Source organism: Bacillus rossius, chromosome 5 (genome assembly GCF_032445375.1).
Source record: "Bacillus rossius redtenbacheri isolate Brsri chromosome 5, Brsri_v3, whole genome shotgun sequence".
Classification (NCBI taxonomy): domain Eukaryota; kingdom Metazoa; phylum Arthropoda; class Insecta; order Phasmatodea; family Bacillidae; genus Bacillus; species Bacillus rossius.
In genome coordinates, this window is record NC_086333.1 from 68,856,594 (window position 1) to 68,872,325 (window position 15,732).

The 15,732-nt window shown below is 33.3% G+C and overlaps 1 protein-coding gene across 1 annotated transcript in view; it reads right to left on the bottom strand.

The window, feature by feature from the left end:
• Nucleotides 1–1,165: 1,165 nt before the first annotated feature.
• The window catches only part of LOC134531964 (uncharacterized), a 30,945-nt gene continuing 16,378 nt past the window's right edge, over nt 1,166–15,732 (bottom strand). Inside the window, exons 4-7 of the mRNA XM_063368064.1 lie at nt 14,690–14,823; nt 13,146–13,289; nt 11,243–11,379; nt 1,166–2,518 (exon numbers count right to left, since the gene is read on the bottom strand). Of these exons, the coding sequence (XP_063224134.1) occupies nt 2,240–2,518; nt 11,243–11,379; nt 13,146–13,289; nt 14,690–14,823 (694 nt within the window). The 3' untranslated portion in view covers nt 1,166–2,239. The remainder of the gene's footprint in view (nt 2,519–11,242; nt 11,380–13,145; nt 13,290–14,689; nt 14,824–15,732) is intronic.

Consider the following 15,732-nt stretch of genomic DNA (forward strand, 5'->3'; position numbering starts at 1 on the left):
TAGTCATAAAATGTGCGATACAAGTACACACGAACAAATTTTCCACACATATTGGTAACAATGTTAAAATGCTCAGATTATTTTGGTACAATAAAGACGAAAATTAAAATAATGCGTTATTTAGAGTGTTCAAATCAACTGTATATTGTAAGTTAAATCGTAAAACGTGCTCGTTTATTATCATCAGTAGCAATACTGCAAATCGAAATCATGGTTCAAAATGGTGCTTATATTTTGACTAGCCAGCTCATAGAAAGTGCGAGTCAAAGCTTTTGGGATACTCATCGATGTGAGCCATACATACCCCAAATGTTAAAAAAAAAATGTCTTCCTTAAGTACTTTCATAATTTACACTATTCAGTTGAATAAACCTACAATGTTGACATTTAAAACATTTTATGTCATATTAGTAGGAACCGGAAAAATTTGCGATTTCATTTCGTGATATGCTGAATTTCAAATACGTGTACCATCCTGCTGGTTCCGTTATTAGCTCGCAGTTTAACTGGAGATATCTGGGCCAATTAGAGACTATCAACCAAATAAGCATAGAATAAAAAAGCTGCACCGTGGAGACGTCTCACAAGTTAGCACTCAGTGAACATGTGGGTTTTCTTGAGAAAGGTACAGGGTAATGGAGGTTATCCAAGAGGTCATTGAATCCGCGAAATTTTTCCGATCCCTTCACGTAAGTACAATTTTCAAAGAGCACAAAAGAAAAAAAGCAGTATGAATGTATGCCCGGGTAGAAACCCTTTGAGTGTTCCCGGAAAAGCAGCCACTGGCAAACTAAGTGTCCTTAGAACAAGGAACAGTCAAATAGGTAATGTTCTTAGGTGATGTTCTGCATATGACCTTCCCCCTGATTATTGCCTGCATTTGTCGTTCTGAATGTTCATAAAAGTGTGGCTACTATCAATATCTGCAACTACGATCAGTCCTGCTTAATGATTTTTACTTTACAGAATTCTGCATAAAAAATTAGTTCTCATGGGTAACTGAACACACTGTCAAACACATAACTCAGATTCTAAATTGTGTCTGCAAATTATTAGAGGTCCTATAAAATGTCACATCATATTATACTAACAGGCTGCTCTAAATGCATCTGAATATTTTTTCATATGAGGTATTGAACCACCAATAATCTGACAGGCGATGGACTTGTTTTTTTTTTTGCAAGTGGAAATGAAACACATCGTGTAAAATTACATATTTTTACATAACAATTCAAATGCACTATTACAAATGAAAATACAGCCTCTCTTGCCAAAATATAAACCTCTGCTCAAAAAAAAATTACTGTTCAACACAGCATTGTAACATAGAATGGACTCAAAAACCAATACGCATGCCACAGTTAATAGGTTATCTATAAGGATTAGGTTTGTGTAATAATTTTATTTAAATTCCTTGACATACCATACATATCTCTGATAATACCCCGAAATTATTTACTCTGAATTTCAAAATTCATTTACAATTCGGTTTTTTTTCCTGAGGCTGGGTAGCGCATGAATATAATTGAAAATACTACGAATATTTCACTGTACATTTGACCTCCAGGCAGGACTCTACAGTCATACCTATACTCGAGGGATGGTAAATTTTTCGTATGCCACCGACTGTATTTCACGCCATCGCAGTCCATCACTGATTTACAAAAGTTCGCACGAGCGTCGACTTATTTTAATAGGCACGAGGTATTATACACTGAAAAAAAATTGTACTTTTACAAAAGATTCCTGTAGAAACCAGTCGCCAAGAAATAATTTGTAATACTACAAGAAATATATTGTAACTTTATACAACTCATGGCTATGGTTATTCTTGTATATACGAAATAATTTTTCAAGATAATACTGATTATTTCTTACTAAAATTGTTGCATGTAAATATAATTATATCGAAGCCATTAAAAAGATAAGAAAAAACGAAATAATTTACTTTATTTTGTTGTATAATTCTTTTTTATGTGCGCAGTTAATACTGGAAAGCTACACAGTTGAAGGTTTACAAATAACTTTGACTATTGGAGGTACTGGCATAACACAAAGAATATATACCCGGGCAAGAATCCGAACATAGTATTTCTGCGAAAACCAGTTTTGTAGTGATACAGTTGTTTTCTTGTAAATATGTACAAAATTAAAAAAAAAATATCTGTGATTTTCAGGTAAATATTTCTGTTCCATTCACAAATATGAAAAAAATTTACAGAGTGTGTGTGCAGTCGCGTCAGCGAAGGCCAGAGAAGCAGGTCCCCAGCACGTCAAGTCCATGACCTCGAAGGCCCGCGGTCGCTGCTCGATCGTGCGTCGAAGTCTCCGCTATCTGCCGGGCAGCGCCGGGCAGCGCAGCAGCAGCAGATGCAGCAGCAGCAGCAGCGGCGGCAGGAGCAGCGACGCCCCCAGCCTTGCTGCCCGCGACCCCCGCAGCCCCGTTAGACGTGGGGTCGCTGCTACAGGCCTCGTCCATCTCCAACGCGGTGAGGTCCTTCGGCGAGTCCGGGAACAACTGCCGGAGGCGGAAGGACATTCTCAGTACACCCTTACACTGTACATTTTTCAAGTGAAACTTCTTTTTGCAGAGAAACTTCAAGCGTTACTAAAATTCAGATCGCGTGAGGGGAATTCTTAGATATACCTGGTGGGGGAACATGTAGAGGAGAGTGCGTCAGCGGCTGCGTTACTCCAACGCATGCACTATCGGTAGGGACCGGAAAAATTCGCGGGTTCAATGACCTCCAGGATGAACTACATAGTTCTACGTACACTCGGTCAAATGTCACCCACTCATTGGCTGCTGTCTTGTGAGACGACCCAGCCTGTGATTCGATAAAGCTTTGGTTGGGTGTTTCTCATTGGCCCAGAGTCATCCAGGCGAGTTGTGAGCTAATAGCAGAGGCAGCACTGAGGTGTAACTATTTGTATTTCAGCCTATCGCGAAATGAATTCGCGAATTTTTCCGGTCTCTAACTATCGGTCGAATGGGAAGACGGAAAGAGGAAGGAGCGATAGGTACGAAACGAAGCATGCTATATGCTACTTGCAAAGGCCGGATAAGGCGTCAGCAGGGGAGAGGTAGAAATGACGCAACAGTGATGCTACGGAATTCTCGTAATGTGGTTTGTGGTTTACTACTCCTCGTTTTTTTTTTATTTTGAGATTATACCCGAATTTTTACTATTCTTATGTATTATCTCTTGTTCAATTAAAAATAATTAATATATCGTCTCTGTCTATATCTAATAAGAAAGAAATTTCACTTCTGTCACGCGTGGACTTCACGGACACCCTTTTTTTTAATGTAACAGAAATATTCATGTAAAACTATAGATAATTTTACATTTGTAAATTTACATGAAAACAACTGTAGCACTACAAAATAGTGTTTGCAGAAATACTGGTTTCGGATTCTGACTCGGGCATATATGCTTTGTGTTATATCAGTAGCTCCAATAATTAAACCGTTCCCCTAATAGGTTTCCAGTATTTCAGTGCGCATTAATACGCATTATAAAACCAAATTTAGTCCAATTATTGATTACTCGATTTGCTTTTCATGGCTGGAAAAAAATTATGCCTGACTTAAAAATCTAATTAAAAATATATACAATGATTTCCAACTTTCGTAAAAAAACGTATTTCGATACATAAAAGTATTTCACATATGCAAAAATAACCTAAGCCATGTGTTGTACAAAGTCACAATATTTTTTTGTAGTATTACAAACAATTTCTTCGCAACTGGCTACCACAGGAATATTTTGGAATAGTACAGAATTTTTTTCTCTTTGTAAGTAACTTTATGAGAAAGATCACCTATTATAGTGCTTATTATAAAATGACCGTGTTTCAGGTGAAAAATTTAGTCAAATTTGTCGTGTGCGTCATAGCAATACATTTCAAACGTTTATTTATTTATTTGACTTACTTTATGTGGCAAAGTTAAGGCATTGTCTTACACGTAACCATATAAATCTCGAAAAAGTATGTACATATATGCAAATGGGCATTATAAAAAATATAGAAAAAAATATACAAATACAATAAAAAACTAACTTAATACATCACACGTAAATATAAAAATAACAAAAATAGTTAGCACATAAGGTAAAGAAGATTTAACGCGTAAGATATTAAAAATTGTGTTATAAAAAGGTTGTTGGAAAATCTATATAAAAGTGTAATTTTAATGGTAGAATTTTTAATAACAAAACTAAGACATGAACAATTAAAAAAATACAAATACGTTTTATTATAATAATAATTCACACATATTCATGCATATTCAGTCCCATAATTTGATACCACAGCTAAACATGAGGACAGGAGTTCTACAAATAGTGTACTCATAATGACGAAAGAGATTTAGAAAATGAAAATTCAGAATAACATTATTTTTATAAGTGGCCTTTCATTTGTTGCAATATGCCCCATATGCTTTGCATATTGCAACATGTTCTAGAAAGTTTTCAAATGATTATGTCAATCATGAGTTTTTCTTTGCAATTATCGATCAGTTTTACTTCATATTGTACGTATAATATTAAATGAATATCTAAGCTGTACGAATCCATACATACAGGCCAAGTGTCTCCCGACCAGCTTTAAAAAAGGCTGAAATTGTGCATGAAAAGTTTCTGAATTGTTACAGATGTTTTCAGAAAGTACCAAAAGGAATATGAACTCAAGAATCTATACCTGCGCTTGTAGGCCATGCGTAAAATGCTTTTAGGATTTCGTAAATATTGGCAGATAAACTCTAAGCTATACTTTAATTACATGGAAGAATCAAATGGAACGAGATAAATAAACAAGAGAAATGCGAAGGTAATGAAATAAAATGAATATAAATAAATGTTAAAACATAGGTACTAAACATTTAATTAATAAATAAGAGCAATATTATTTTTCGGCAAGAAGACATTCTGCAAAGGCCTCAAGAAATTTTGTAAAGACTACTCGAGTTGATGTTTTAGGACGAAATTCTACGTCACAAAATTATTGTAAAATCAATCGTCCGTTTTTAAATCCTAAAATCTTGTTTTATACAAATGTAATAAACAGGAAGTGTTAAATTCGACTGAAAAATTCAGCTGAAAGTTAAATAAGAAAAACATATCGCACTTAATCTACCTGTAAATGGGTTAATAGGTATTGTATTTTGTATCTGATATGTTTTTTATTGCTTCAGATTTGTTTTTTAATAAAGATTTTATGACCCATATTTACGTGACATGCACTAAAAGATACAAGGAATTTTTCCTATGAATTGTGATAACTCCTCGTGAATATAAAGGTTACGTAACACGTTACCTACGCACAACGCTACCATCTCATGGTTATCCTACTTACCTCGGAAACAATCTGAATTGCAAATTTGGCACTTACACAATAAAAGAAGCCACACTAGCTTTTGGGAACAGCAACAGATTCGGCAAAGTCCCTACAAGCGAAAATTCGTGCCTGCTATCCGAATAACATCAACGTTAAAAAACACATTTCGCTCTCTAGCCTACGACTGTGAAGGTTGTGGGAAAGGAACTTTTCCAAGGCAAAAAGTATCCTGCCGCAAAAAAATTTCTGTTGTTAATTTAAAAAAAAATTACTTTTAGTGCTTCCTGTTGGTGATATACAGTCACCATAAGTTAACAGAAAAATAGACTTTTGTTGCGTTGACCTTTTATACAGTTATCCAACTAAAATATTATGTTTAGATTGTGTAGAATACTAATGTCTTTGTTAAGATCAAAGCTATAAACTAAAGGTGATATTAGCCATTGTGTTTACTTTACCCCTCCACACATACTTAAATCGAGGAATCCTCACGATATGTTTTACATTTGGCCCCACACATTTATTTTTTCTTTGTGTGGTTACATTTAGGTATTTGATTCATTTTGTATTCATACATCATATACAATTGAAAATTATACATAGGTTTTTTCGCCATCTCTAATTCCTGGTTTAAAAAAAATTGCAACGAACGTTTTTCTCTAGTTTACCAAGGCTATGAAACAACATTTTCACACAACCGTCAACAGTTGTCAAATTAAATTGAAAAAAAAAGGGGTGGGGGTGGGGGGACAGGTCTTAAAAATTATTGCTAAATTTTTTAAAACTGTTACTTCTTCGGGTAATAATATTTGTTCCGAGAAGTCCTTCGCTTTAATCTTTTTAGTTAATATTATTAACCCAAAAATACAGACGGACAGATGAATTTTTCTTGCGTGAAATAAGTAACGATAAAATAAACAATACCTTGCGCAATTATCTTCCCAGTTACCAATTACAAAAAAAAATATAATTTTATAATATAATTTTTCGTGCCCACCATAAAAGTGTTTCAGCTGTTGGTGGGCATGTCACAAATACAAATAAATAAATAAATAAAATAAAAATAACTAAATTTTTTGCATGCAAATTTTTACTATCAAAGTAGAGATTATTAAATAGTTCTGGAGACAAAGCTATTTTAGGCTGGAAGTTGTTCAAGTCAACGGTTCCGTGAAATTTCTGAAGATATTCTTCATAGACTTGAAACGTTATTTCGTCTAGTTATAACTGACAACGTCCATTTGTTATAATCTTCTTTAAGGACATGTCACTTACCATGTTGATCATTTTATTTTCTTGCCATTACTATTGTTGAAGGTTTTTCCGTTTTTTAATATGAAAGCTATAATTAATTTTATGTTTCCTCTAAAATATCCCTAACAGATAGTTACTAAGCATTAGGTAACTAAGAAATGTGCAAAGTAATGCAAGTGTTGATAAATATGATTGCTTTCGTAAACATTTAAAGCATTAAAATAACGTAAAGCAAGCAAATATATTTTGAAGAAATTTGTGACCTAGCAACAAATTCGAAATGAACTCAAAGGAAATATCCTTTAAATAGTATTAATGAAAAAAATGAAATAACTTTAATATTGTGTTAGACCAAGCTTTAAATACTCTATATTTTGTCTGTCTCTCCAGTGTTTACCATTAATACGTTCCACAATAACTAAATATACGTTTTATCTAAAAAAAAAAAGCTCAAGAAGATTTATTTTTTATAAAAAGGAATCACGGTAGTTTTAATTATTAATCCGTAGACTTTTGAAAAAAGAGGCCAGTAGAGGTAGAAACACACGAAAAAAATCAGGAAAATTTTGGAAAACAATTATAGTGTTTTTGAAACATACTGTAATTTTTTTTTGTAAATGGAACTGAAATATTTATTCAAAATTACACATATTTGTAAATTTATATATATACAAAAAATAGTGTTTGCAGTAATAGGTACTGTGTTAGGACACTTAAACGGTCTTTTATAATATGTGTTGTCCAATTACCTCCAATAGTTAAAATTATTTACTAACATTTCCCTGAAGACTTTTAGCATATAAGTATGCACGGTAAAACATAATAAAGTCAAATAGATGAATATGTGATTATCTTTTCATGGTTGACAAAAATTACCCTTTTATGAAACATCAATTAAAATATAAAATTATGCCCCAATTTTCGCAATAAATACTCAGTATTATCTCTGAAAACGTGTTTCATATAGGTACGCAAAAATAGTCAGTCATGTGCTGTAAAAATTTACAATTTCTTTCTTGTAGTATTACAAAGTATTTCTCGGCAACATGTTTTCAATGGGAATTTTTTGTAAAAGTACAGAAATTGTTTTTTTTTTTTTTTTTCTGTGCACTATTGAAGACCAAAAATCAGTTTTACTGGGCCTTCATTCATCACCTGGGTGTAATACCTGGTATGTAAATCTAGTGTCATCCACTGCGACACTCCTTGCTGTAAGATGAGAAATGTTTTATGTAAATTGCAACGAAATGCTTCAAAATTAACATACCGTAATCTCTGGCCACCGGGAAAAAATATAAAATGTCAGGTTATTCGGCCAGAAGATTAAAGAGAGTTGATAATTTAATGGAGCACTTAAACTATGTACACAATATAAATGCGAAATTTTATCATTTGGAACATTTAATCCGTGGAGTGGGTGGGTATCTATTCTAAAGTTTAAGTCGCTCTGGTAAGCACTTTGTTAGCAAAACAAACCGTAGAGGTAAAAAGGCTAACAATAAAAGTTTGTTTAATAGCGTGAAAGGATCGAGATAGGAAGTCGTAGAAATGCCATCAAGACGTGACTATTGTTAAAAAAAAAGATGTCATTATTTATGCACTAGCGTTAGAAGTTATACTTCTATTTTATATAAGACAATAAACTAATCTTATATCAATTGTAACAAAAATTAATTAAATAATTAAAATATGTTCAATAATAATATAAATATGTGTATATAATTAATTATTTAATTTAGTAAAATTATCAAGACAAATTATAATAAATAATAAAAATCATTACATTTTATGAATGTTATTTATAATTTATTAATTTCATTATGTTGTATCAAATAATAATTTATAAAACAAATAAATTATACACACGAGAAAATAACTTCATTTATTTAAATATATTGGAAAAGGTTTTTAACACCATTTATGTTACTAGTATTCACAATACATATTTTTTTATATATGGACCAGTACTCACTATCAGTCACTAATTTCTTCACGTTACTCTCACAAAGATCAATACCCACCGCTAGAATTCGCTATACCGGAGCAGCTACGTCAACAATTGAATCATTCGATTTGCAGAGCGAAAAGTTAAACTATATAATGAAAAGTCTCCGATGAAAACGGGAAAGACTTAAACAAATAATAAATATTGCTTGTACTTGATTTTTGACAAGAAATATTATTTTGAATATTACCCATTTTGTAAAATTCATTAAAAAGTTAATAACATAATGCTTTCGTACAAGTTAGGGGACTATAAATTAATAAGTATTAGAGAATATTTATTGTACTATTACACATTATTATTTTTATTACCTACGTAAATTAATTGAAATTCATTTCTTTAAAAACGTAATAAATTCAATATTAGGTACTTGAAGTGAAAATAGAGGATATGGGTCTGCCTAGTATACAATAATCAATCAAACGGACTGAGATATGTGTTTAATAATGTTATAGCAATACGATAAAACCAATAAAATTAATTATATATTTGCTTAAAACACAATTAGTATAATCGAGTAATCTGTATTTTAAAACAAGTAAAAAAATCCCCTGTGGCACAATTGAACCACGTTATTTTATCTCATTAGACGTGCACTATAAACACTGCTCTACGAAGCCTGACAGAAGGGTGTAAGGATAGCATGCATTATAGTATGCTGTAATACTTGTGTACCTAGGTTTTTTGAAACTTAAAACGTCAATTCATTGGTGCAAAAATTTCTAAATAATTTCTTCCAAAGGACTTAAAGGAAAATAAATTGACTCAGAATGACGCCATAATCGTTTTAACAGGTTTTATGGCACTACAATTTTTTTCAAACCATTATTATATGTAGAAGCCAGTCGCCATCAACTACATACCTATATTTCACTAAGTTATGAACTAAGCGCAAGATTGAATGATGCAATACTTATGTTTCCTGAGAACTGTTGAAACCAAGATGGCGTCTTTTGGTTTATAACCATGGAGGTAATAGTCTATGGAGTGGAAATCTGGAAGCGAACATGAAGCACCAAGCAGACGATGTTGAAAGACAAGGATAGAGGTAGTAGTGGACAAACGCGAATGCTTAGCATTGTTTTGAATAGTACCGTTTTAATTTTTCGCTGAATACACGTGATGATGAAAGCTTATGCAGCTTTTGGTTGCACTAATAGATTCGGCAGTTGTGGTGGATTAACTTTCCACATGTAAGAAACTGTTATTTTCTTTTTGTAAATGTATAATGTGCGTTCATACAGCGAACCTAATTGTAAGTGCTGGTGGACGACGTAAATAGTATTGTAAATAGTTAATGTATATGTAAGATATTATATTCATGAACATGTAAATTTAATGTGCTTTCAACGGCCGTTACTTCAAATATTGCGAGTAAACGGAGCATACACGTACGATGCAAGGCAGATGCACCTAAACTTAATATTTTACATAAATTTTTATTCTGTTGACTACAAGCTTGTCATTGTTTTGTCTACCAATTGGTAATGCAGTAAAAGTTCCATAATCACGTATACAAGTTAATATCTTGGTCCTTATCAGAATTTTACTATTTTATTTACGGAAAAGCAGCGCGACTCAAGAATTTTACCCTTTGTTTATTGTCACTTGTTAAGTGTTAATATATGATCAAATAGGTAACTTATATTGTGAAATATAACTTTGCTGACGAGTCCTATACTACTTGTACCATATTTGTGTAAAAGTGTAGTCTCCTGGAAAACAAAGAATTGAATTGAATTCAGTGGCTTCATAAATTAAATATTTGGACTAGGTAAGTTGATTAGCAAAAAAATTTGCGCATGAACAATGTTAAGTATGCATAAAATCATGTAGGCCTACCATAGGCACTTTCAACTGTTGATTTTAATTAAATTTTAAGGAATATTAAAACAGCATGTTTTTTTTATTCACAATGCACGAATATTGAGAAGTATATAGGCTACATGTAAACAGCAACACACACTTGTGTCTTGCTCTACAATTTCGCAACCTTTGTACAATTTTCTCATTAACTGTTTTTTAAAAAATGTTTTATTCGACTACAGTTTGCAGCATAGCATTTCGTGGAATCCAAAAACTCGTTTGAATTGAACATTCGTTAATTGTAATCTAAAGTATAGTGTCGATTTCATAACACTTCGCATCAGTCGTCGCAGTACATCAATAATAATATTCGCAGTAAAAAAACAATATCAAGATAATGTTAAAAACCAAGTATTATAGTTGCTCATTGTATTAAACAAACATGCATAATCGTAAATACTCGAATGTGGTATTGGCGTTCGTACACTCATAGTAGTCATAGTCTGTAATTAAATCGTTCCTAATTAAGCACTTATAATACAGTTTAAATGTGAAAACTATGCTAGCCCTCCTGCGTGGTTCTTTATTACTAATAATATAAAAAGAATAGTTTCATATTTAAATTTTTTGCACGCACATTTCCTAAAGCGCATACAAATTACAATGCTATCTGGTATTCTTTTGACACCCGCAATATGGCGGTACATGTGAACAATCGTCGTGCGCATGCGCAGTCCGAAGATTTCGGGTAGAGGCTTCATTGACTACCCTTGAAAAGTACACCTGCTTCCACTCCATAGACTATTATCTCCATGTTTGTGATGCTCTCCTTACCTGGTCGAGGGGAACCCTGGAGCTTACGGCGTTCAACACCTGCAGCGCCACCTGCTTCAGTCGGCCGGAAACGAGATCGCGGAACTTCTGGATCATCTCGCCCAGGCTCTTCTGCAGCAGCAGTTTCTCTTCCTCGCCTGACGGACCAGAAAAGGACATATAACTTGATTCGTATATGCAGAATCTATTTTAAAAAAATCTAACATTAAGCGTTGATTTTTGCGCCGTAATCGAAGCAATGATTCTTAAATTTAAAATCGCTTCTTTCCTCCTGAAAACCTCCTACACATCAATATCATTTTTATAATTAGTAGGCCTATTTTCTGTTACGCAGAGTAAATGACAATCTCTCGAGTGGGCAAATGTTTGAAACTGATTAAATTCCTGCCATCCTTTTTTTCCATCATACTTATGACTTTTTTTTCCATTTCCTCTTATTTTCAGTTCATCATTCCGTGTTGGCATGAAAAAAGACTATATATTACCAATAAGGGAATGATAAATTGGTTTTTAAAATTCACAATGCAAGATAAACACTGAGTTTATAATGTGTAAACATTTTTCTTTTTTTCAGACAAATATATTCTGTCAGCATACGAATCAAAGCGATATATATATATATATATATATTTGCTGGAGCAAACACGTTCAGAATGGCCTGGTCTAGAAAGAAAAGTTTTCTCTAGTAAACGGCCGCCAAAATCGATGAAGTACCTAACCGTAGGCGCAAGCACCCCTTATTGCAGTTTACCAAGCAGTCAGTTTGTTTTCTTTCCCACAAACATCATCTACCCTCGTGTACATCACACCCAACCTAAACACAGTGAACATCACACCCCACCTAAACACAGTGAACACCACACCCAACCTAAACACAGTGAACACCACACCCAACCTAAACACAGTGAACACTACATCCAACCTTAACACAGTGAACACCACACCCCACCTAAACACAGTGAACACCACACCCCACCTAAACACAGTGAACACCACATCCAACCTAAACACAGTGAACACCACACCCCACCTAAACACGGTGTACTTACACCACATCCAACCTAAACCCAGTGCATGTTGGAGTTAAATAAAAGTTGGTGAAAATGATGTTATAAATAATAATTACCAAACCCATTTTGAAGGAATAGGTACACTCAGTCTTAAACAATCATACAACAGTTAAAATATGAATTAAAATTTGATCATAGACGAATCACAAAAATATAGAACCAAAAAATTTCAGGGACCTGTTTTCTTAAGTGACGATACTTCAATTTTTTAAAATAATTTTTGAATTACTTTGTTTTTAAATTTAATTTTAATGCATGTAAAGGCAAAGATTTTGTCTAAACCGTTGATGATTTTATGTTTTCGGTTATATATTTATCCCTAGTATGTTCGAAATTTTACTTTTATACAAATTTTTTCACTCAACATATACTTTAGCAAGCAACTAATAATACTTACAGATGTATACGATAGTTTAAATTTAAAATAATGTTCAATTTTCTAGTGGTTTGCTTGTGTTTTCGTGTGAAAAGTTATATACTTAAAATATCTATTAAATCCTTGAAATTTCAGCGTTATCATTTATGTTAATAATATTTATTAATAAAATTATTAATGTTGGAAAAAAATATTATTTGATAAAAAATTAAAGATAACCGTATAGTTAAAAAAAAAAATATTTTACTAGCAAAACTTTATCTCTGCATTAAAAAGTTTGAAGAGCCTTGTGTATTCATCGTAAAAGCGTGTTCTCTAAAATATTTCACTTAAATATCGGGATATAAAATTCCGTGCTTATTTTATATTATTTTTCTTGTACACAGCAAAATCTGAGCAACAGTTTCAATTTAAAACAGTTCTTTTGATGTACGATTTTTATTATTGGTTGTCTTACCTGTTTTTGTTGAGAATACTCCTCCAAGATATATGGCTCCTTGGTCCATGTACTGGCTTGAGTCTTGAGGGTTGAACTCCAAGTATGTCCGCCCGTCTTTCTCTAAAGCATTTATGGATAACTCGTAGCTGATCGTTAACCCTTCTGTAAAGAAAATATTATCACAGCAGTTAGTTATTATTGTTTTAAAACATTGCCGAAAACATAGAACCACGTGTACAAGTTACAGCTTTTCAACCCTTTGCTATTATACATATTACTTATACTCAAACGAACCATTTTATTTTTAATAATTCCGTTAGTTTGAATATCTAAGTTACAACAATTTCGATTTGTTTCGATATGGCCGTAAAAGGAAGTACAACGATCCTTCTCTAGAAACTAATAATTAAGGGGGTTAAACTTCCTCTGCAATTGTTGCGTTGCGTGGGTGTTCTATTGGTGGTTTTAAAAAGGCATTAAAAAAATTTGTTTGTGGAATGTGGTTAATTTTGCATTTCAACCAGCAGATGGAGACTTAAGTTATTCTTAAGATATCATTTAATTTTAAACCCGCAGGCCTTCTAATTGCTGTAAACTTCCAATGTAGTTATGATGTACGAAATAAAAGGACAATCATCACGAAGAATTTGAACAAGCGTTGAAGATTTTGTGCAAGTCGCGCTAAGCTTTCGTAAGATAAAAGATAAGTAGGATATATTTTTTGTTGGTTCAGTTATTGCTCATCAGTATAAATCTGCAAAATTCTCGTCATTTTCTGTTGCTAGTTAAGAATCTTTAAACGTGTACATGATCAAGTCAATCATAAGAGTTAAATAGCCACCACGGCCGCATTATTTCACTTTTCCTTAGAGTAAAGTATGATTCAGTAAAAATACTATTTAATATTAGTTATTTATTCAATGTGCGTCAAATATTCTCTATGCTCCAGTGACAAAGGTTACTCAGTGTACAAATATTTGCAAACAAACAATGTCACCAAACAATAAGGGTAATTTTCATGGAAACAGACCGGGAAAATTCGTGGATTCATTCCGCGATCGGTTAAAATTAAAAACACTTTACTCTACTTTTGATTCACAGGTTGTGGACCTGATAATTGGTTGATAACAAGTTCACATCATTTTGTGAATTTACAAGAACTGTGAGGCAATTTTAAAAAAGTAATTAATTCACGGAAAGTCAGCTGACACGTCGCATAATTCAGGAGCCAATGAGCAGTGCCCAAGACATCGTACATTTTCCACTAAACATTTTTGAGACCATCTGTGCATTTAACAACAGTATTGTCTATTGCCGCCACATAAATCACAGACATTTTCTGTGGAAGCAAGCACGTTCTGATTTTTTTGGCCAAAAAAAGGCAATGGCTTCTCTTACTGACGATCACTAATTGCAAGTAAGAAATTGCTGGAAGGTGCATGCAATATTTCAGTCTAATGAGCGTTTTTATATTTTTTTCCGTCTAAAATACATGGCTATGCTCACGAAATAACCTTTGACTAAGAATAAAACTAATGGATGAATAAAAAACAGGCACTTACTGATTGTGGCATTCAAGAATCCATCGGTCTTGATTGGCGTTTGAAGAATGTAGCCATCTAGAATGTATCGTGACTCCAAGAACAGTTTCGAAAATATTAGTCTGAGAGACATCATCTTCCTTTCAAACACTGGCCTGAAAAAAAGAGCAAAAACTTTGTCTTATATTCTAATGCCTGAAGGAAACAGTACAAACAATAGCACTACAAAAAATCTCTAAACCAAATAATTTTGAATGTGAAAAATACATTTTCTGTGTTTTAATGGTTATCCCTCCTCGAGTAAAATATTAATTAGTGGTGTCTGGAAAAATTCACCGTTTCAATTACATCTATAACTTACATAGAATCTACAATCCCCTACATACTCTAGCAGACGACCACGGATCACAAGGGAGAAACTGATGGTGCTGGTATAACTTGTTGCAGTCTAATAGGCGTTTAGATTATTTTTTCCAAGAATGATGCCTGCTCCTGGTTATTGGTCAATGAGCAGGTGTCATTTGCAAAATTACGTAGAGGATCGTGGATTCTAACCTGGGGATCATTGAACCACGAATTTTTTTCCACTCCTGACCTATCGATAGGGACACCTGTATTTCGCGATTTCATTTAATGTCAAGGATTTTACCAAACACTGTAGGTTTTTTAAGAGCCATGATTAGAGACCTGTAAAATTCGCGGATTTATTTCGCGATAGGATAGAGTCCAAATACTTTTGACATTATTATGCTTCAGTGATTGGGCCACAGTTTATCTGAAGGACTCTGTGCCAATGAAAAATCTTTAACAGAAGAATAAGCGAATCACGATCATTCCAGTCAACAGGTGTTACGAGTCGGTAACCAATCAGCAGATGTAATTTGCAAGAGTGCATAGAGGATTATGGAGTCTATCCTTTAGAGACTTGAAATCGCGAATTTTACAGGTCTCTAGCCATGACTAGAGACCGGAAAAATTCGCGGATTCATTTCGTGATAGTCTAAGAATACAAAAAACGTTTGCGTTTTAACCGCATCGGTGATTGGGCCACAGTTTATCTGAAT